The 23,692-nt window shown below is 40.9% G+C and overlaps 1 protein-coding gene across 1 annotated transcript in view; it reads left to right on the forward strand.

The window, feature by feature from the left end:
- Positions 1 to 23,692, forward strand: part of Dgkg (diacylglycerol kinase gamma) — a 231,081-nt gene that overhangs the window by 55,496 nt on the left and 151,893 nt on the right. Inside the window, exon 3 of the mRNA XM_048347002.1 lies at positions 18,811 to 18,887. Within this exon, the coding sequence (XP_048202959.1) occupies positions 18,811 to 18,887 (77 nt within the window). The remainder of the gene's footprint in view (positions 1 to 18,810; positions 18,888 to 23,692) is intronic.

Below are 23,692 nucleotides of genomic sequence, written 5' to 3' on the forward strand. Positions count from 1 at the left end.
GATATGCTGAGACTATGTTTTATTTTTCTGTCCTGGGATTAGGGCTTGAACTCGGCGCCTCTCACTCTTGCCTGGTATTTTATGCTCAAGGCTGGGACTCTACCACTTTATCTTTTTTTGCTGTTGGTTAATTGGAGATAAGAATCTTATGGCTGTATCTTCTTGGACAGGCTTTCAATGGCAATCTTTAGATCTCAGTCTCCCGAATAGCTAGGATTACAGGCATGAGCCCCCAGCACCCACCTTGAGATTGTGCATTTCTAACAAGCTCCAGGAAGAAATGATACTGCTAGTCTCAGGACTCACACTTTTGCTCACAATATGGAACAGGTTGCCTGCTCTATTTCTCCACCTTCCCTGGAGATAGGACTGATGAGACCAAATTATTTAGAGGAAAAGAAAGTAGGAAATTTTGCTAGTACAAATTTGTACCAGCAGTACAAAGTCTACTACCACAAACAGGCATACCAGTCATTCAGATCACTTTTTCTCATAAGAAAACTTTGCTGTCTTAGAAAAGGTTTTCTTACATCAACCAAAATTCCTTTTACTTCAATATAAAACTTTCTTATGGGGCACTGGTGGCTCACACCTGTAATCCTGCTTCTAGATGAAGATGTGGGCCTTTAGTTATAAGACTCCTGGCCCTGGAACCTCCATTTTCACATCACCTTCCCTCTTCTAGGACCTTCAGACAACATTATCTGAGCTGGGGATATGATCTGAGGCTGATATCTGAAGAACTGCGTTTCAAGCCAGCCCAGGCACAAAAGCTTATGAGACTCTTGCCTCTTATTAACCAGCAAAAAGCTGAGCTGTAGCTCAAGTAGTAGAGCACCAACCTTGAGCAAAAAAAGCTAAGTGACAGTGCCTTAGCCCTGAGTTGAAGAGAGAGAGAGGGAGAGAGAGAGAGAAAAAGAGATGTTGTGCCAAGTTGCAAGACCACCCCCAAGAAGACCACCGAGATTCAGACACTCCGAAATGCAAAAGCAAGGCAAGGCTTTATTTAACGAGCTGCCAACTCGGGCCTCGTCCTACCCACCGACACAGCGGAGGTTAGGAGGGAGCCCCGAGCTGTGATTACACAGGGCTTATAAAGGCAAAGAACAAGGTTACAACAATCAGCTGTGCAAGCAAGATTAGAACACAGGTACAAATCTGATTGGCTCAGGGTTCGATTCTAAAATGGGGTTCACGTGGTGTGGCCTGACTTCAAAGTCTGGCACCTCATTTCCCCCTTTTTCTTTTTGGTACCTTGGGAGCCAATCATGGCTCCATTCTGTCCATTTCAATGGCTTGCTTGTCTAGGGGATGATATAGAGGTAAGGCATGGGCCAGTAGGGCCCAATGTAGTAACCAAAGGGCCTGTCACCATTTCTTACAAGAATAGTCTCTGTACCTCTGTTTTGCATGCCTCTAGTTTATCCTGCCTCATCTTCCCAAAAACAACTCTGGTCCCTTGATTTTAAAGGGGGACTGATGGGTGAAGATCATCCATCTTCTGTAACTTCTTCAGGCTGACTCAGGGGCGTAGACCTTACCTAGCCAGGAACCTATAACCTTAGTCTCAGTCTTGAGGCGAAGGCAAAGCAGCTGAGTTGGGTGCTTGGAGACCTCCCATGTTCCATCACGGTAGTTGTCATCCAGGGCAAAGGGGTCAGCTGGCCTGGCGTGGAAGCAATGAACCCAAGTGGTGATGCCGTCTAGGGTCCCTTCCACCGTGGTTCTAAGGAGTTCAGTCTCCTGGGTAGGATTTCTTTCAGGATCTTCTTAGCCACTACATTCACAGTCTCATGCTTTGTTGGATAGACTTCAACCCATCCTGAAAAGCTGTCTACAAAAACTAGCAAATATTTGTAATTTCTGTGAAATCTACTTCCCAATACACACCTGGCCTATTCCCACAGAGGCGAGCTCCTTTAGTAATCTGTTGATAGGGGGCATTGGCAAGCTGACAGGTCTTGCAATTTTTAACAATATACCTTTGCAGGCCTTTAACAGATCTCAATAAGGACACAATCTCAGGTCTACAAGCTTTCTTTACTAAACAGATGTATGAGCTTAAAATTCTCACTGCCAGTCAGGGCTTTGAGTAAATGCGGGGGGTGAGATTTTAATCTATCCTCTCATTTGACAAACTTACCCTTACTAACCACTATCACAGATGACTGGCAAATTCCTGCCCAGTAGACAGACATGGGCATTGGAAAGGTATGCTTATGAACTATTCTTCTAGGACTTCCCGGCTTTAACTTTTGAAAGGCCAACAGTAGTGACTCTAGGATCTGACACCATCTCTGCCATCCAAGCAGTGGCTTACTGCCTCTGGATGCTCCATCACTTTTGTCCCAGGAAGAGTGACTTTCGACTTGGACTCAGGGCCTGAGTGCTGTCCCTCAGCTCTCCAGCTCAAGACTAGCACCGTACCACTTTTGAGCTCCACACCACTCTGTTCCCAGCACTCTGCTGGCTGATTAGAGACAAGTCTCTCACAGGGACCTTTCTTTGCCCGGGCTGGCTTCAAACCGCAGATTCAGATCAATGAGTCTTATAAGGGGCCACTTTACTCCAATTATAAGCAACAAGGTCGTCCACACAGAAGTAGTTTTTAAGCATGCTCTCTTACCTGGAACTTATTAAGGGTCAGTATTAGATCTTGACAAACTTGTAGGAATCACCTGTGCTTCTCTGTGGGCCTGCTGGAAACTGTTACAAAAAAAACCTACAAAGAAGCTGGAATGGCAATTAAACATTTTGGTAGCCATAATTCTCCTTTTCTCACTTTGCAATAATTATTTAGGACAATTTTACTTCCAAATTTCTTATCTAGAAATGTATTCTTGATTTCCAAAGCCTTTTTAACACTAACACAACACTTGAGCTTTTATCTGCATCGGAAAAACTGAAGCTCACAGGCAATCTGAAACCAGGTGCCGCCCTTTGCTTACGGGCTGCTTGTTTCAAAGGAGCCTCTTTTTTTTTTTTTTCTTCAGTCCCAGTTACTGCATGGCATGAAGACCTTTGAATTTAAACTTAGTTTTGCATCATACTGCAGTCTTGAACATGTTCACACTCACACATGCACACACACATACATTTTCAAAAGATCTTAAAACGTGCTGAATAAGCATCGGCCGTACATTTTAAGACAAAAACCTTTAACAAATGATTTTAGCATTCTCCAGCCTCATTTTCCAGGGCTTGATAGTTTTAGTAAAACATTTTTAGTCTTAGTAAAACATTGTAGCGCACCAAACAATTTTCTGCTTAAGAAGGCTGGGTGGGGGATCCCCCTAGAGTTCTTTCTGTGGACACTCACACTCTGATTGTGAACCATCGCCTGTACATCTTACCAATGAGCTATGCAGGTTTGACAAAAAAGAGACTGTTAGACTTACAAACAACACAGAGATGACAGCGCGGCATGGTGAGGTCACTCCCTGCCACCTGTGGGTGGCTTGGGCTGGCCCTACGTCCACCCCGTTGGCGGCTGCGGGTCAGGACTTGGACTTGGGGCTGATGCGTCCGTGTCCTGGGCTGTCGGCGCCGGTGAGTTGACTGGGCAGGACCCTCCAGAGCGGAGGGCACAGCTGAAACATTTTCCTCAGAGTCCTCCTCTTGTAGAGTTAACTGGGGTGGGGAGTATGGAGCGGGAAACATTTCCTCCTCCGTGCTTCCTCCCTGGAGGACAGGTGAGTACAATTTCTCTGGATGGCCCGAACGAGGGGTGTAGATTAGGCGTTGCAAAGTCCTGATCTTACCTATGTTAAAGCTCCCTCAATTTCCTCAAAGGTGGACCATTCTGACTTGCACAGGGTGATCCACTTTTCCTTCTTAAGGGCCACACCTTGGTTCTGAGCTATCTCCTTAACCTCCCTCCAGTGAGCTAGGATCAAGTCTAGGGGGCTAGATGGAGGTCCTCAAGATAGAACGTTACCCATAGCTCTGATCAGATGTTCAGTCCAAAAGGCTACAGAAAACAAACAATTAATACAAAAGGAGGAAAACACACAGGCCTGAGAAGAAGAAAAGCTACAAGTTGGAGATCTCCCAAGCTGGCCCACAACCTCCTACAAGGGTGCAGAAGGAATGGACCCGAGTTGGCCCACAACCTCCTACAAGGGTGCAGAAGGAATGGACCCGAGTTGGCCTACAACCTCCTGCAAGAAGGAGTGGACCCGAGTACAAGGTGGGCGGGTTGAGTCTCGTTTAGGAGGCCCTCCTGGTCAGTTCCAGCCAAAAATCAAACTGACTCGCGCCCTACAAGTATAAGCAATAGCAAAACAGACAAACAGACAAATTACAGGACAAGACAAATGAACAGCACTGTTTTCTTACCTTCGGAGTCTGGGATCTTGGGGTCTCTGGGACTATCCCGGACGAGCCCCCAAATGTTGTGCCAAGTTGCAAGACCACCCCCAAGAAGACCACCGAGATTCAGACACTCTGAAATGCAAAAGCAAGGCAAGGCTTTATTTAACGAGCTGCTAACTCGGGCCTTGTCCTACCCACCTACACAGCGGAGGTTAGGAGGGAGCCCCGAGCTGTGATTACACAGGGCTTACAAAGGCAAAGAACAAGGTTACAACAATCAGCTGTGCAGGCAAGATTAGAACACAGGTACAAATCTGATTGGCTCAGGGTTTGATTCTAAAATGGGGTTCACGTGGTGGGGCCTGACTTCAAAGTCTGGCACCTCAGAAAAAGAAAGAAAGAAAGAAAGAAAGAAAGAAAGAAAGAAAGAAAGAAAGAAAGAAAGAAAGAAAGAAAGAAGAAGGAAGGAAGGAAGGAAGGAAGGAAGGAAGGAAGGAAGGAAGGAAGGAAGGAAGGAAGGAAGGAAGGAAGGAAGGAAGAAAGAAAGAAAGAAAGAAAGAAAGAAAGAAAGAAAGAAAGAAAGGCAAGAAAGAATGGGGGAAGAAAAGGAGGGAGGGAAGGAGGGAGGAAAGAGAGAAAGGATAAGAAGGAAGGAAGTTAGATCTGGTATTTGTGCATCTCACTTACCTCTTGAGCCCTTGGAATAATTAGGAAGTTTATTCATACAGCCCAACTTTCATCTGAAGAAGGAAAATCTACACTTGGCATTTTGTTTATGTGCCAACTTTCCACCACCACCCCCTCCCCGGACCCCTGTCCCTGTTTTCTCGATATCTCCACACTACTGCTACTCTTGGGTTAAAAGTCACTTACGGTCTTCCCAATTTCTGGAATATGTCCTCCTGGACCCAGCCTCATGGTCATTTCTGAGTTATGACAAGTGAAACTGCTTGGGTCTTGCTCCAGCTGAGGTCTATGGATACTGGAATTGGTATAATCTAGGATTTTATTCAAAATAAAGAATTCTAAACCCAGCCTATACTCCTGGCTTCTCAGGAGGCTGAGATTTTTAGGATTGCAGTTTAAAGCCACCCAGGGCAGACAAATCATTGAGACTCTTATCTCCAATTAGTTAGCACAAAACTGAAGCTAGAGACATGGTCAAGCAATAACGTGCTAGCTTGCCAGGGCCAGCCGGCAGCGAAAGGGAAACCTGATTGAGGAGGCGAGGATTAAAGAAAAAGATACAAGACAAGAGTTAAAAGACAAAAGACAAAAGATGGGGTTCGGGGGCCTGCAGCTCAAGACTATGGCTCAAGACTGCAGCCCCATTTATTCTTAACTTCCAGCTTATATACAGTTTAGGAACCAGGGAATGACATAGGATTAACTAAGGTTTAAGAAAACAGGAAGGCCCTGAAGTTGGTAAATAACAAGAGGCAGTAAAATAAGATAAGGTTAAATGGTTTACGTAAAACAGACTCTTGTGGACATAATAAAACATCTCCAGATTAGTGCTGTCCTTGAAGTAAGCCCTGTCCTTGCACGTCCTTGAGATAACATAGCCAGAGGTCTGGATGGCTTTGCTGTTGGTTCCCTATATCAACTAAGCCATGTCCTTGCACGTCCTTGAGAGTATAACCAGAAGTCAGGATGAACTTCACTGTTGGCTCCCTACACTAGCTCTGAAAAGCAAAAATGCTAAATGGGAGCACAAGGCCCTAAGTTAAGCCCCAATACAACTAGTGTATGCACACATGCGCACACACACACACACCCCACCTTGTCTGGCACCAGTGATTCATGCCAATAATCCTTAGCTACTCAGGAGGCTGAGATCTGAGGATCACAGTTCAAAAACAGAACAGGCAGGAAAGCCTTCAAGACTTTTATCCTCAATTAATCACCCCAAAACCCAAAAGAAGACCTGTGGCTCAAGTGGTAGAATGCAAAAAAAGCTAAGGAACAGCATCCAAAACTTGAGTTCAAGCCCTCGAACCAGCACAAAAATTAAGCTTATGGAGAACTCAGAGAAATGAAGTTATATACCTTTGAATTTCACTCTCATATATGGATTTTCAGATTCATCCTGGAAATTTTCATTTATGGTTATTTCAAAGTTTCACAGTTTAATAGTCCAGTGCCCAAATACTCAGTGTTCTTACCTAAGACGAACTATAAAAGTTTGAGCTCTGATCCACACAGCGCAGCTGGCAACACAAGAGTCTGACTTGTTCACACGAGGACATCCCTGTCACATACCAGAGTGACAGAAAAGGTAACTGTGAACAGAGCCAATTCTTCTCCTTATAAAGGCTTTGCGCTTTCTTGAACACTGGGAACAAGTGTTTTGGGTCCCAGAGTTCTTGGTATATAAAGCATAAAAAGACAACGTGGGGTTGAAAAGTTCTCAGGCAATTGCTAGTACTAATCACCTTGCTCACAGAGAAGCATCATCTAGACACCTAGTTAGGGGTAGATCTACTTGTTGATAGTCCAGCCAGTCTGAGTTTATACAAAATATATCCCAGTTTACAAATCAGCTGAATAATTGACCTGTTAAGTCAAGTTCTTTGGTGTTGTCCAACTAAACAATGGAAAATAGCTGTCATATATAGCAAGTTTATTCATTTCTTCATTTATTTGTTCATTCTGGTGGTGGTACTGGGGCTTGAACTCAGGGCCTTGGCACACTTAGCTTTTTCACTCAAGACTGGTGCTCTATCATTTGAGTTACCTCTCTGCTTCCCTAGTGATTTTAGATTTGTATGGTGTGATACCTTTTTATGCTGTAATAGTTATCCAAGTTCATTTGTTTGTTTTGTTATTACCTTTGAGTTGTGCAAAGGGGTTTCAATTCAGAAAATCAGTTTGATCAATATCACTCCTTCCATTGTTCTCCCCCATCTTTCTCAACCTCACTCACACCCCCCTCAATTGCTTGTTTTTATTTCCACGTGTGAACACTGAATATAATGACTGTATTCACCCACCCTTCCTCTCTCCATCCGGGTGTCCCATTCTCCTGCCCCCACCTGCTGTGTCTTAAGGCAGCCATCACTTACAAGGATAAAATCATATCCCAGAACAGTTGACCCCCATCCTGACTATCCATTTGAGTCCCCCAGGAAGTTTTATAATATCAGATATCCCAAGTGTCCTAGTCAAATGCTGATCTATTGATTCTGTGAAGAAGCCTTGGTTTTGGTGTGCATAGAGTTTCCCGGCTGTTCTATCCTGTAGCCAGGTTTAAAAGGGAATCATAGAGGAAGAGTCTTATACAGTGACTTATCAGTATCCATGTATCCAGTGACTCATGGTTGTGTTATTTATATTTGTTAAAAATAGGAAGGATTCATTCATTCACTGTGTGCCTATGAAGGGATAGCTTCAAGTTCTATGAACCTCAGTTTTCTCCTCTCTAACATAAGGCTAATTATTTCTCCTTCTCAGAAAAGATTTAATTATTTCTTATTATTACATTAGAAGATAGTTGTGGGAATTTAAATGAAATATCAAAGCTAGTACTAGGACAATGTTTCACATATAATACACATTCCATAAAGAGCTGTGGACATGACATATTTTGTTAGCTTAGAAATGGAAGTCAAGACCCTGTGAGTCTGGTGGTGGAGTTATGATACAGGCTTTGACAATGGATGTTTTGTCACTGTACCCATAGATGGAGCTGACAGGTCACAAGGAATGTTCCAAAGAAGCCATTCATTTTCAAGGAAATAGGAGCAGTGTTCGCTGAGGTAGATTGGGCATGCATGGAACTCACTCACTCCTCCCAGAAACACAACCCCAGCCCAGAAAGAACCTGAGAAGAAAGCTCCCATGAAGTACCAGGGACTTCAAAGGAGAAGGCAATGTGCCTCAGATGTGAGAGTTCTCAAACTTGAGAATTAGGCTATTTCCTTTTCTAAAAAGGTGTTGGTGCTAAGAACTTGTAAGAAGCCTATAGAACAAATGGAAGGAAATATGGATGATGAATATCCTTCATAAAAAATTAGTTAGCAGGCAGTGACAGCGGTTCATGCCTGTAATCTTAGCTACTCAGAAAGCTGAGATCTGAGAGCCAAGGTTCAAAGCTGACCTGGGCAGGGCTCTTATCTACAGTTAAACACATGTGCAGTGCATGCATGTATACACACAGACACACACATACACACACACACACACATACACACTGGAAACAGAGCTGTGACTCAAGTGACAGAACACTGGCCTTGGGCAAAAAGGCTCAGGACCTTGCCCAGGCCCTGAGTTCAAGCCCCAGGACGAGCACAATTTTTTTTTTAAGTCAGAAAATTTTTGGATTGTTTTAAATTCAATTTTAGGGTACTAATCAGATGCAGTCAGTGTCTTCTTTACTTTTTTTCTTAAAACCTCTGCTACATATGAATATATAATATATATTTGTAGATACATATTCTATTGAACTACAAAGCAGAATTTTGAAAATAAAGTTACAGCATTTTAAGATTTCTGCTAGGTAAACTATGGAATCTTTAAAATACAATGATTTATCAAAAGAAAATAAATTTTGTTAAAAATTACTCCCTTGGTTCTTGGTCAAACATAGACTTCTACTGCTCTTACAGACACCATACCATGATGTCCATTTGTCAGATTTGTATTTTAAAAACATGGCCACATTGGCTGAGCTGAAAACCTCTCACTAAAAGAAGCACTAAGGGCTGGGGATATGGCCTAGTGGCAAGAGTGCTCGCCTCGTATACAGGAGGTCCTAGGTTCAATTCCCCAGAACCACATATACAGAAAATGGCCAGAAGTGGCGCTGTGGCTCAAGTGGCAGAGTGCTAGCCTTGAGCAAAAACAAGCCAGGGACAGTGCTCAGGCCCTGAGTCCAAACCCAGGACTGGCCAAAAAAAAAAAAAAAAGAAGCACTAAACTACAGGGTTTTTCCCCTAAATAATCAAATATATCTGTGGTGTGAACTAAACTCTAGTTTAATTTTTAATTGCTTTCATTTTACTTCCAGAACAGAATTTACTAAAGAAAACTACTTATGTAATTTCACTGCATAATTTGAATTTACTTTATAACTTTATAAATTCAATTTAGTGACCTCCATTCATTGCTCTAGGTCCCCACAAATCTGGACTCAAACTATTCAGGTTCATTATCTGAATATTCTGTGGGGCCCATCCCTGAATCTTTACTGGCTCTGTCCCCGTTTTTTAAATATTGTGTCATTTTTTAATAATTTTGTGTAGAGATAAGACAGGTTTTTCCATAATATTACATTAAAATATATTAAAGACAGTAAATATTTTAAAGACAGTAAATGCAGTGAGATACAGAATTCAAAGCATGTACATTATCCATTTCTTTTTACCTTTTTAAATTATATTTTTATTATCCTTAAGTAGTTGTACAAAAAGGTACTGTCCCAAATTCAGTTTGTAAACTGATTGATTGATATCACCTCTTTCATCATTCTCCTACATCCCTCCCAACCCAACCTCTCCCTTCGATTTTACTAGTTTCATAGGCTATACATTGGGTATTATGACTGCTTTCGCCACCCCCTGCCCCTGCTTTCTCTCTTTATTCATCTACCCCCACCCCCTTACCTCCCATACCTTTCAAGCACCACTTTCCTCATATTCCTCACTCTGTCCCTTCTGAGATCATCCTTCTGCTTCATTCCATATTTTTCAAGCTTTCATCACTCCAAGCCATGGCTCAGATGATATCTTCGCCTTTTCTTAAAACATTTTATACCTGAAGCCCTGGGTTCAATTCCTCAGCACCATATAAGCAGAAAAAGCTAGAACTGGTGCTGTGGCTCAAGTGGTAGAGTGCTAGCCTTGAGCAAAAGAAGTCAGGGACAGTGCTCAGGCACTGAGTTCAAGCCCCAGGACAAGCAAAGCAAAAAATAAATAAATAAATAAAATAAAACATTTTCTACATTTTTGTTGGCAAACATTAATTATACAAAGGAACTTCCATAGATACATATGATGTTTCCATAGATACATATATGTACTGTTGTGCCAAGTCGCAAGACCACCACCAAGAAGGCCACCAAGACTCAGACACTCCGAAATGCAAAAGCAAGGCAAGGCTTTATTTAAGCCAGCTGCAACTCGGGCCTCGTCCTACCCACCGACACAGCGGAGGTTAGGAGGGAGCCCCGAGCTGCGATTACAGAGGGCTTATAAAGGCAAAGAACAAGGTTACAACAATCAGGTGTTCAAGCAAGCAAGATTAGGACACAGGTACAAAGCTGATTGGCTCAGGGTTCGATTCTAAAATGGGGTTCACGTGGTAAAATGGGGCCTGACTTCAAAGTCTGGCACCTCAGTACTTGATCAGAATTACCCCTCTGATAAACTACCTTTTCTTTGCTCCATTTTTTAAACAGCATTTAATGGTTTTCATTATGCTATCTATCTATGATATGTTTATGTATCTCCTCCCTCTTCCTGATTGTTCCCCATTCCAGAAAGCCCCTCTTTTGTGCTCCTGTCCTATTTGTTGTTATTATTATTGTTGTTATTGTTATAATCACTATCACCACCATTTTAGATTTAGATTCTGCATATGAACAAAAAATGTGATAGTTTGCTTTTTTGAGCTTAGTTCGTGTCATTCAGCCTGATGATCTCCAGTTCCATCCATTTTCCTGCAAATGACCTAATTTCAGTCTTTTTACATATAGTAATAGTGAGTAATAGTATAGTGAGTAATATACACTATTCACTATATTTTCTTTATCTACTCATCAGATATACATTAATTGACAACCTAAGACAGCTTGTTTATTGTGAATAATGCTGTGATGAACATGAGTGTGTTTGTGTCCCTTATCTGTTGATTTTATACCCTTGTGGATATATGGCCAAGAGTGTTATAGCAGGGTCATAAGGTCTACTTTTACTGTTTTGAGAAGTCTTTATACTGATTCCCATAATGATTACATTAGCTTATATTCTCACCTCATCCTTTTATCCCATACCTTGCCAGTATTTGTTGTTTGTTGATAGATATCACTCTGACATAGGGGTTGGAATCTCAGAATCTCAGTGTTGTTTCAAATTACATTTTCTTTATAATTAAGGATGTTGAACATTTCTTCATCCACTTGCTGGCCATTTGTACTTCTTCTTTTGAGAGCCACCTATTCAATTCTGAAGGTTTTATAGTCTTTGTTGTAGAGGTCTTTTGCTTCCTTACTTAAGTTAATGCCCATGCCTTTATTTTATTGTTTTTGTGGCTTTTGTGAATGGAATTGTTTTCCTGATTTCTTTCACAACTTGTTCGTTATTGGAAAATAAGAAAAACTACTGGTATTTGAGTATTGACATTATGTCTGGCTACATTTCAAAGCTATACATCAAATTTCAACATTTTTTCAGTGCAATCTGTAGTTTGTTAAGTATAGGATCATATCATCTGGAAGTAGGGATAACTTTACTTCATTATTTCCTATTTTAATACTTTTTATTTCTTCTACTTTATTGTTCTGGCTAGGAAGTCTAGTACCATATTGAATGAGAGTGGTGAAAGAATTTCTATATCTATGTCCATCAAGGTAATCTACAAACTTCTTTTTTAAATCTAGTTTGGTAACAGAGTAATACTGCTTCATAAAATGAGTTTATCATCATTCTTTACCTTTCTCTTTTTATCTTGTGACAATACTAGAACTTAAATCCAGGGCTATGGGCTCTTGCTTGGATTGTTCACTCATGGCTGTCAGCTGAGACACACTTCAAGCCCAGTTGTTTGGTGGTTATTTTGGAGATGAAATCTCATGGATTTTTCCGCATAGGCTGGGATCAAACCACAGTCCTCTAATCTCAGTCTCCAGGGTAGCTAGAGTTTTAGGTGTGAGCCACAAGTTCCCAGTGCTTACCTTTCTTTTCATCTTTTCCTTTTATGTTCTTTTTTTTTTCTTTTGTGCTCATCCTGCAGCTTAAACTCAGGACCTGAAGGCTGTCCATGAGCTTTTTTGCTCAAAGCTAGCACTCTACCACTTGAACTACAGCTCCACTTCCATTTTTTTGTGGGGGGGGTGGGGGAGGGGTATAATTGGAGATAAGAGTCTCGTAGACTTTCATGCCCATCTAGGCTTTAAGCCACAATCATCAGATTTCAGCCTCCTGAGTAACTAGGATTACAGGCCTGAGCCACGGGTGCCAGCTTACTTTTCTGTTTTAGTGAGCATTGTTATTAGTTCTTTAAAGTCCAGGTAGTAAGGTGCCAGACTTTGAAGTCAGGCCCCACCACGTGAACTCCATTTTAGAATCGAACCCTGAGCCAATCAGATTTGTACCTGTGTTCTAATCTTGCTTGCACAGCTGATTGTTGTAACCTTGTTTTTTGCCTTTATAAGCCCTGTGTAATCACAGCTCGGGGCTTCCTCCTAACCTCCGCTGTGTCAGTGGGTAGGACGAGGCCCAAGTTGGCAGCTCGTTAAATAAAGCCTTGCCTTGCTTTTGCATTTCGGAGTGTCTGAATCTCGGTGGTCTTCTTGGGGGTGGTCTTGCGACTTGGCACAACAGTAGAATTCCTCTAGTTCTGGGCTTTTTTTTAGGGGCGGGGGGGGGACACTCTTTATTAGTGCTTCAATCTCATTGCTTTTTATAGATCTATTTAAATGGTTTATATACTCTAGATTCAGTTTGGGAAAATGCATGGAAAATGTATAAATTTCTTTTAGATTTTCCAACTTATAAGAATAGATTCTCAAAGTATTCCCTAAAGTTTGTCTAAATTTCATTGATATTTGTTGTGTTATCCCCATTTTTATCTTTTAATGCACTAATTTAGGTCTTTCCTTCTTCTTGTTAGTTTGACTTAGGGTTTATCTTGTTTATTCTCTTAAAGACCTAACTTTTTCTTTCACTGATCTTTTCTATTGTTTATTTAGTCTCCATTACATTAATTTATACCCTAGTTTATTATTTTGTCCCACTTACTAATTTGGGGTTTGATTTGTTCTTTTTTTTTTTTTTGGAAGAGCTTGAGATGCATCATTATTTATTTTTTATATCTCTGGTTTTCTTTTTAATGTAGGCAGCACTTATAGCTATAAACTTTCCTTTTAGCACTGCTTTTGGTTGGTTGGTTTGATGATTAGGTCTTTGGAATAAAATCCCATTAGGTAGAATATGCTTGTGAGTGCTAAACTATTCATAGTAAGAGATGGTTAATAATAAAAATGATTGATAAAGATGGAAGGGGAGTTAGCTCAAGTAAATAGACGATAGTAATAATAAAGAAGGATATAGATAGAAAATATCTAGTTAAAAGATATAGTGGAAAAGAAAGGAAAAAGATGTAAAAGTGATCTGATGATAGAATAATCTACTAGAAATAATGACAACAATGAAGGGTTAGAGATAGCATAATAGAAAGGAAACTAAGAAAAATATTCTACTTGTAAATAAGAAGAAAGTAGAAATGGGGGAAGGAAGGAGAAGATATGGTTAAATCTGAATATTAAAAGATAGCTGTAGCCGGGCATCAGTGGCTAACACCTGTAATCCTAGCTACTCAGGAGGCTAAGATCTGAGGGTTTCATTTCAAAACCACCCCAGGCAGAAAAGTCCCCATGATACTCTTATCTCCAATTAACCACTCTAAAACCAGAAGTAGCACTGTGGCTCAAGTGGTAGAGCACTAGCCTTGAACACAAAGTGGCTCAAAGACAGAGCCCAGGCCCTCAGCTTAAGCCCCACAACTGACAAAAAAAAAAAAAAAAAAGGAATGCTGTATTTCTAGCTGTATTCAGGAGGCAGAGACCTGAGGATCACTGATTCAAATCCAGCCTGGTCAGGAAAGTTTCTTAGAGACTCTTAGGCCCAATTAACCACTGGAAAAACTAGAAATAAAAGTGTGGCCCAAAATGGTAGGGACAGGATCCAGGCCCTGAGTTCAAACCCCAGGACCAACAAAAAGGAAGAACAAAAATAAAAAAAGATGGCTACTGCGGCTCACATATACATGACTGAAAAAAAAAAAAAAAGGAAGTAGAAAGAGAACCAAAAGAAAGAAGGAAAGAAGGGAGGGAGGGAGGGAAGAAGGAAGGGAAGGAAGGAAGGAAGGAAAGAAGGAAAGAGTCCATAAATACCAAAACAAATAACGAATGACAATAATAAACAACCTCAAAAAGACAAAAAAAAAAAAAAAAAAAAAAAAAACATGGCTGGGAATGTGGCCTAGCATACATGAAGCCCTGGGTTCAATTCCTCAGTACCAAATAAAGAGAAAAAGCAGGAAGTGGCTCTATGGCTCAAGTGGTACAGTGCTAGCCTTGAGCAGAGAGAGGCTCAGAGATAGAGCCCAGGTCCTGAGTTCAAGCTCCAGGACCAGCAAAAATAAAAAGACAAAAACACTACTCAGAAGGCTGAGATCTGAAGATCACCATTCGAAGAAAAGCCAGCTCAGGCAGAAAAGTCTGTGAGACTCTTATCTCCAATAAACTATTCAGAAAAGGCCAGAAGTGTCACTGCAGCTTAAGCTAGCCTTGAGCACAAAGAGGCTCAGGGACAAGGCACTGAGTTCAAGTAGCAGGATTGAACAAAAAAAAAAAACAGACAAGATTTTCTTAATGGTTAAGAAGGGCAGTGGCTATATGTCTTCTACAGAGCAGGTCTGTTTCATTTTGTTTTGTTTTATTTATGTCTGAACTAATTAGACCAGTAGGTAGACACTGATTTGTAAATTTAGCTCTGTGGAAGAGTGGCCACTTACTGCCTTAAGCTCAGATTCCAGTACATTTAAGTAGATTTAAGACTCTGTATGTACATTTGTCCTGGTCCCATGGGTATGATCTCCTAACCTCCCATATACCAGACATCCCCACTTGACTTGTAGCATTCTCCTTGTCTCCCAGGCATGCTTGCCAACCGGTGCCATTTGATTGCAAGCTCAGACCAAGACTGCATTCCTGGGCTCTGGGTGTGATGACTTTCTCCACAATTACACTGCCTGATTATAGGTTGAGATTTCCAAGCCATACCTGAATCTAGTGGCAAGGCTGAGCTGGTTGTCCATTTTCTATCTTCTGACTTGCAGGAGGTTTCTGTGTGTGATAGGTTTGGCCTTATGGGTGGGCAGGTCCTGCAGCAGAGCCACTCATTCTAGCCTAGAGATCTGTACTCACCAGGCTTCCTCCCACCATCTCTCAACTCTGGACTCTGTCTGTGCCCACTCAAGCTGTTTCATACCCACATCTATTTTTTTTTTGTTTTGTTTTGGCCAGTCCTGGGCCTTGGACTCAGGGCCTGAGCACTGTCCCTGGCTTCCTTTTGCTCAAGGCTAGTACTCTGCCACTTGAGCCACAGCGCCACTTCTGGCTGTTTTCTGTATATGTGGTGCTGGGGAATCGAACCCAGGGCCTCATGTATACGAGGCAAGCTCTCTTGCCACTAGGCCATATCCCCAGCCCTCATACCCACATCTATTGAGCTGTGCCTGTCAGTATCTGACCACCGTTTTTGAGATGCTGACACAATCAAACTTACTGTGCACAGTCTTGATGTCCTTAGATCTTCTGGAGGAAATTTGGCATGAGAATAACTGTTCAATTAAATGTGTCTATAAAGAAAGATTCCAAAAACTGTTAGTTGGTCATTATCTTGCTCCAGTCTTACTCTTGGTATCTTCTTCTTAATACAAAAATATGAGGAGGCCCAACCCTATTGTCATCTTAATTTTACCTCTTACTCATTTATGTTTCACTGACCTTCATGTCATTGCTACAGCAATGATTATAATTTTCGCCTGTGAACAACTATTTGGGAAGTAATTATGAATACTGATTAAGGTAAAAGACATGGGACTTTGAGTCAGACTAGACCTGGGTTAAAATCCTGCAGCTCGGGGCTGGGAATGTGGCCTAGTGGTAGAGTGCTTGCCTGGCAAACATGAAGCCCTGGGTTTGATTCCTCAGTACCACACATATAGAGAAGGCCAGAAGTGGCACTGTGGCTCAAGTGATAGAGTACTAGCCTTGAGCAAAAGAAGCCAGGAATAGTGCTTAGGCCCTGAGTTCAAACCCAAGGACTGGCAAAAAAAAAAATCCTTCAACTCATCTAATGTTTCTGAACTTCTGCTTATTAATTTAAGTAGAAATTATTATCAAATTTGCATGGGTTGGTAGGGGAGAGTTTATGACACTCCTCATCAATACGTCTTATCTTCAATTAGGAATAGTTTGTATTCCCATAGTTCATCTCCTCCACCAGCACATTTACAGTACTTTGCAGCCTCTCAGCCTCCATAGTGCTTTTTGTACTGAATGGAAGCAACCCAAATTGTTGGCATCTGCTGCTTGGATCTCGCAGAGCTATTAGATTTTCAACATCTGTTTTGAGTTTCAGAAAGAAATTTCCATTTTTAGGCAACAGCAGCACTTTCAGTATTTCAGCAGCACTGTGGTATTTCAATATGCCTCATTCCTGCAATAATTATAATTTCTTCTAGATAGGATCCCCGTCAGCGAAACCATGGAGGACAGCCCAGCTATGAGTACATTTTACCTAAGCCCACAAGACTATAACCCTCTGTACAAAGAGCTTGAACAAAAGGAACACAGTGTGGCTTTTAATGACATTGCCCTTTGCTAAGATGTTTAAATAGCAGCAATAATGGAGCTTGAGGGGTTCTTAATTATCCACAAGATTTTCAGACAGGGGAAGCACTGGTCATAGAAACCCTGATTTTCTTTGATGTCTGATAACTACCCAGGATGCACTCATGATGTATTTCTCATGACAGTTATTGATTCCCAATTCCCTTATGAAACTCCCCAGAGATGAAGCCACTACTGTCTTCAGTAGTTTCTGTATTTTTAGTAGAAATCAGGACTCTCTAAACAATTATACTTCCTTAATTCTCTGATTGATTTATTCTCCCCCCTGAATGTCAGTGCAACAGAGAGGGAACATAGAGGGAATGCATGGACGCCAAGAAGACCTCCCCAGAAGAAGTTTTGGCTATCACAAATATGATGGGACTGTCTTATGACTATTATAACAGTGAAGCCAATTATGAGACATAATTGAGGCTCTGTTTTTGTGTTCGAATGAATAGCTCAATTTACTCCATCAAGATAGAAAATAAAAATCAACCAAAAAGGGGGGCAGAACCATCAGAATCCCCTGATTAGAAGAACCTCCTAGCTATGGTGTGCAGCAATGTTTCAGCACCACGGACAGAGCCTCATTAGCCTTGATACCACTATGTACAATTAACAGATTTCTAAATGTATTAACGTTTCTATTCAGATGATTATACACTCATCAATATATTTCCTTTCTGAACATTATTTTTTATCTCAGATATTGGTGTGATATACTCACCAGCCAGTTACAACTCACAAGGTAAAATTGGTAAGAGATAAGTATGATAGATAAATTGATAAATAATAATGCTACAGAGTTCTGTACAAACTGTGTGAATGCATGGGAAGAAAAGTTAACTCATTCTGGTGAAAAGGAAGACTTTGGGAATTGACCTGTAAATCAGATCTTGAAAACTGATATGGTCTGCAACACAGAGAAGAAACACCATGAAAGAGTTTACAGTGTATTTGGAGATTTCAGAAAGTGTGATTTGAAAAGTAAGGGAAATGGAGAAAAGGGATTAATATGGGTCAGATGACCAAAAGCTGAGTCCAAGCTAATATGAAGGGGTTAGACCTTATGCTGGGAAAGAAATGAAATCTGCTGAGCAAGGATCAGATTTGTGTTTTCAAAAATAATATTTCCCCTACGGTTTACCCCCTGCTGTTACTGTATTTGATTTTGGTACCCTGGGTATTGTATATACATTTATCTTAATTAGGGAGGGTAACAACAAACTGGTGAGACAAAAGACAACGAGTGAACCAATGCTACAGTGATACTCACAAGACAATATGTTGGAAATGAACTGTGCAGCTTGAGGGGAGGGGACTGGGGGTGAGGGAAACTAGAAGAAAAATGAGGGGCTGGGGATATAGCCTAGTGGCAAGAGTGCCTGCCTCGGATACACGAGGCCCTAGGTTCGGTTCCCCAGCACCACATATACAGAAAACGGCCAGAAGCGGCGCTGTGGCTCAAGTGGCGGAGTGCTAGCCCTGAGCGGGAAGAAGCCAGGGACAGTGCTCAGGCCCTGAGTCCAAGACCCAGGACTGGCCAAAAAAAAAAAAAAAAAACAAAGAAAAATGAGGGAAGGGGTAAGAAGTTTGACAAGAAATGTACTACCTTACATATGTAACTGTAACCCCTCTGTACATCCCCTGTACAATAAAAATAAATGTAAAAAAATCTGATGGCAAGAGAGTACATGTTGAAAGAAAAGAGAGAAAAAAGAAATAGAAGGCAGAAAGGCAAATAAAGCATGTCTCCATATAGTCCTGGGAATAAGGGACCTTGAGCAGAATGGTTAGAGAAAAAAAAAAAGAAATTTATCTGCCCAACTGTCACTAGTTGCTCACCAGTGTTTCTCATGTGAATTGTGTCTCTCCAGATTCCTCTAAGAAGATAAAGGATGTCTTGGCTGAATTTAATGAGGGTGGGAGCCTCAAACAATACAACCCACATGAGGTAAAAACATTTCACTCAAGCCTTTAAAAAAAAAGCCAGTGTTATAGTCTTTCCACAGTTTGTTTCCTCCCTGGAGTCTTAGGTGGACTGGAAGAACTTGATCCCTAATATGTGTTCTCCTGAGCCAAGCAAACCATCAGTATTGTCTTGCATCATACGTTTCCCAAGTCCTTCCACTCCTTCGCTGCCCAAGTCTCTCACTCTCCTCCTCTGAGAACATGGAATCAGGAAAGTTCTGAAGAAAGCTCCTTTACCTATGTACCCAGTTACCAGTACCTTGTCTTCTGTAACTGAGGGGAGCCTTCCCTGTGCTGATCTAAGGCTAACTTCTCTTGCTCACTAACTTCAGCCTCTTTGGGATTTAACAAGGCATCTCTCCCAGCCCTTTACTCTCTATTTCTACTTCCTCTGCCTCTCTGGTTTTCATATCAATATTAATATATATATACACGATTTTCCCATTAACACATGAAAAAAAACAACATTCTTCTAGTTCACCACCACCCTCCAACGATGTTCTCATCAGGCAAAAGGTTTGTCTGCCCACATCATTTCCAAGTTCTCTTCCTCCTGCTTTCTTGCAAATTCAGTAATCAGTACAGAATTATATTCCTACACTAAAACCATTTGTCAAGCTAGTCACTACTTCCCCTGGTGAAATCAAAGAGCAGTTTTCTCAATGGCATTGGATGCAGTTGGTTAATTTTTCCTCCATTTTCTTCATTTTAGTTCAGGACACTGCATTCTGCTTGTTTTTCTTCCAGTCTTCCACTTGACCTTTCCCTTTGAAGTCAAATAGGAACCAGGCACCATGGCTCATGCCTATAATTACAGCTACTTGGGAGGCTAAGATCTGAGAAATAAAAACAGCTTAGGCAGGAAAGTATGTGAGACTCTAGTCTCCAATTAACCAGCAAAAAGTCAAACTTGAGGTGTGGATCAAGTATTAGAGATCTAGTGTTGAGTGAAAAAGCTAAGGAAGAGCTCCTGAGCCTGAGTTCAATCTCCAATACTGGTAAAAAGTAAATAAGCAAATAAACAAATAGGAATCTCAACCTTGCCAAAAAGTAAACTGATGTCCTTGATCTTCCCATATAAAATAGAAGTTTCTCCCATTTCAGTCAGTGGTAAAAACACTCTCCTAGGCATTAACCTAAAACTATGGAATCATCATCCCACATCCACTTCCTAAGAAAACTCTGCCACTTCCACTTCCAAACATATCCACAATCTAGCAACATCTCCCCGCCTGCCCTGCTACCATCTTCACCTTAGTCATCTCCATACTTCACTCAGATTATTGCAACAGTTTCTGTGTCCCATGCCTCCTTCCTTAACATCTATTCTTCACAACATCCTGAGAAATCTGCCAAAACTATTTCAGACCTGGTTACTACTCTTCTGTACAGTCTTCCATGGATCCCCTACTCCTCACTGAAAGGTAAGGTCACTGAAATCTCTACCTTACCCTACTCTCTAAGATCTTTTTGTGCTTTTGTCTCCCTTCCTTCTCAGTCCTATTAGTCTCCTTGATGCTGTCAAACTAGCCAATGTTGCCATAACCTCAGCACCATACATTTGCCTTTGCCTCTTCTTAGAATGTTTCTCGCCATTTTGTTCACAGTTTTTATTCCTTTGCCTCCTTCTAGCCCAGGCACAAACCAGTGATAGGCATCTTCTTCATTCAAAATTTGAAGCCCTCTTTCTAACACTTCCTATCCCACTGCTCTGCTTCCTGTTCTTGCCATCTCTCAAGTCATGTACATTATTTAACTAACTGTCTATCCCACCAGTTGTTTTTTTTTAGTAAGTTGGGTAAAGGTGGAAAATCGGAATTTATTTCAAAACAAAACATGTTGGTAATAAAGAGTGTATTTTACTTTATCGGGCCTGTACATTAAATGGTATATACAATATCCTGGGGACAAGAGAGAAATTTGAAGATTTGTGAGCAAAACATGACAAAATAAAAGCAGCAGTATACGTTTTTTTTCTTTATTAATTAAAAAAAATTTTTTTGACATGGTGTTGTGCAAAAGGGGTACAGTTACATAATAGGGCAGTGTGTACATTTCTTGTGATATCTTACACCTTGTTTTTCTTTCCCTTCCCTAGATCAGGTAGACATATATACAATACACATTGTACCAAAAACATATACAGTAGCCACATGGCCTACGCCAAAGGAAATTCACCTATGACTTTAAATGTAATGTCAACCATAGAGTTTGCTTAACCTTGTCTTATATGAAACATACATACATAGCTTTTGAGCTTTTGTGATCCACTGAGAGATCTATTTTTGACCTTTATATGTTGAGTAGTTGTTTGGTTTTAGTTATATAATGTAGGTTCACGGACCCAAACCTGTGGGAAATACCATTTGACAAGAAGCTTTTGTTTCACAGACTTGGTCTCTACTGTCTCCCCCTCCCCCCACCTTAACAGTCATATATCAAGGAGATCATGCCCCTTTGTTTTCTGTGTTCTAGGCTTGTCTCGCTCAACATTATTTGTTCAAGTTCTGACCATTTCCCTATGAATAACAATATTTCATCATTTCTAATCGCTATGTAATATTCCATTGTATATAGGTACCATATTTTTTGGATCCATTCATCTGTGGAGGGGCATCTGGGTCGTTTCCATAGTTTGGCTATTGTGAATTGTGCAGTTATAAACATGGAATTGCAGATGTCTTTTTGATATCTTGAGGCTTGTTGTTCAGGATAGATGCCTAGGAGTGGTATGGCTGGGTCATAGGGTAGGTCTATGCTGAGCTTTTTGAGGAACCTCCATACTGTTCTCCAAAGTGGTTGTACTAATTTTCACTCCCACCAACAATGGAGAAGGGTTCCTCTTTCCCCACACCCCCTCCAGCGTTTGTTGTTGCCTGAGTTCAGAGTATAGGCCATTCTAACTGGAGTGAGGTGGTATCTCAGGGTTGTTTTTATTTGCATTTCCTTTACTGACAGGGATGTTGAACATTTCCTCATATGTTTCTTTGCCATTTTTATCTCTTCTCTTGTGAAGTCTCTCTTTAGCTGCTTTGCCCATTTCCTAATAGGTTTATTGGGCTTGGAGGGGCTTAGTTTTTTTAGTTCTCTGTAGATGACGGATATTAGGCCTTCTGTTGCTGTGCTAATAAGATACTTTCCCATATGGTTGGCTGTCTTTCTAGTTTGGTGGCTATGTCTTTAGCTGTGCAGAAACTTTTTATTTTGTAGTAGTCCTATTTGTCAAGTCTCTTCCCTATTTGTTGTGCCCCTGGGACTCTATTCAGGAAGTTCCTTCCTGTGCCTATAAGTTCTAGCATCTTTCCTACTCTGTCCTTCAGTAGTTTCAAAGATTCAGGTCTGTTGTTGAGGTCCTTGATCCATTTTGAGTTGATCTTGGTGCATGGTGATAGGCTAGGGTCTACTTTTGAGTTTTCTGCATATGGCTGCCCAGTTTTCCCAGCACCAGTAGTTGAAGAGGCTATGTTTATTCCATTGTATGTCTTTAGCTCCTTTGTCGAATATCAGCTGACTGTAAGAATGTGGCTTTATTTCTGGGTCTTCAATTCTATTCCATTGGTCTTCAGGTCTGTTTTTATACCAATACCAGGCTGTTTTTGTTATGATGACTCTATAGTAGAGCTTGAAGTCTGGTATTGTGATACCTCCTGCACTGCTTTTTTTGCCTAGAATTGCTTTGGCTATTCTAGGTCTTTTGCTGTTCTATATGAATTTATGGGTTGCTTTCTCTATTTCAGTGAAGATTGTAGCTGGGATCTTGATGGGGATTGCATTGACTTTGTATAACAATTTGGGCAATATGGCCATTTTCACTATATTGATTCTGCCTACCCATGAGCATGGGAGGTCTTTCCATCTCCTTGTGTCCTCTTTGATTTCCCTTTTTAGATTTTTATAGTTCTCATTAAATAGGTCCTTCACGTCTTTGGTTAGGTTGATCCCTAAGTAATTTATTCTTTTTTATTGTAAATGGTATTATTTCCATAATTTCCTTTTCTGCATGTACATTGCACGTGTACAGAAAAGCTGCTGATTTTTGTGGATTGATTTTGTATCCTGCTACTTTGCCAAAATGGTTTATTAGGTGTAGGAGTGTGGGAACTGAGTTTTTTAGGTCCTTCAGATATAAGATCATGTCATCTGCAAATAGGGATAGTTTGATTTCTCCTTTGCCGATGTGAATCCCTTTGATGTCCTCCTCTTGCCTTATTGCTATGGCTAGGGATTCCAGCACTATGTTGAAAAGAAGTGGGGAGAGTGGCCATCCTTGTCTTGTTCCTGAGTTAGGGGGAATTATTTTAGCTTCTCTCCATTTAATACGATATTAGCAGTTGGTCTGTTGTATATGGCTTTTATTGTTTTGAGGAATGTTCCATCTATTCCTGTTCTCTCCAGAGCTTTTAATAAGTATGGATGTTGTATTTTGTCAAAGGCTTTTTGGGCATCGACTGAAATTACAATGTGATTTTTTATTTTAGTTCTGTTGATGTGGTGAATTACATTGATTGATTTACGGATGTTGAACCATCCTTGTGTCTGTGGGATGAAGCCTACTTGGTCATGATGTATAATTTTCTTGATCAGTTTCTGGATCCTGTTAGCTAATATTTTATTGAGGAGCTTTGCGTCTGTGTTCATTAGTGATATTGGTCTGTAGTTCTCTTTTTTTGTTGGGTCTTTGCCTGGTTTGGGGATGAGTATAATATTAGCTTCATAGAATGAGTTTGGGATTTCTCCCTCTATTTCTATTTCGCGGAAGAGTTTGAGGAGTATTGGCATTAGCTCCTC

This window comes from Perognathus longimembris, chromosome 5 (genome assembly GCF_023159225.1).
Source record: "Perognathus longimembris pacificus isolate PPM17 chromosome 5, ASM2315922v1, whole genome shotgun sequence".
NCBI classification, from domain to species: Eukaryota; Metazoa; Chordata; class Mammalia; order Rodentia; family Heteromyidae; genus Perognathus; species Perognathus longimembris.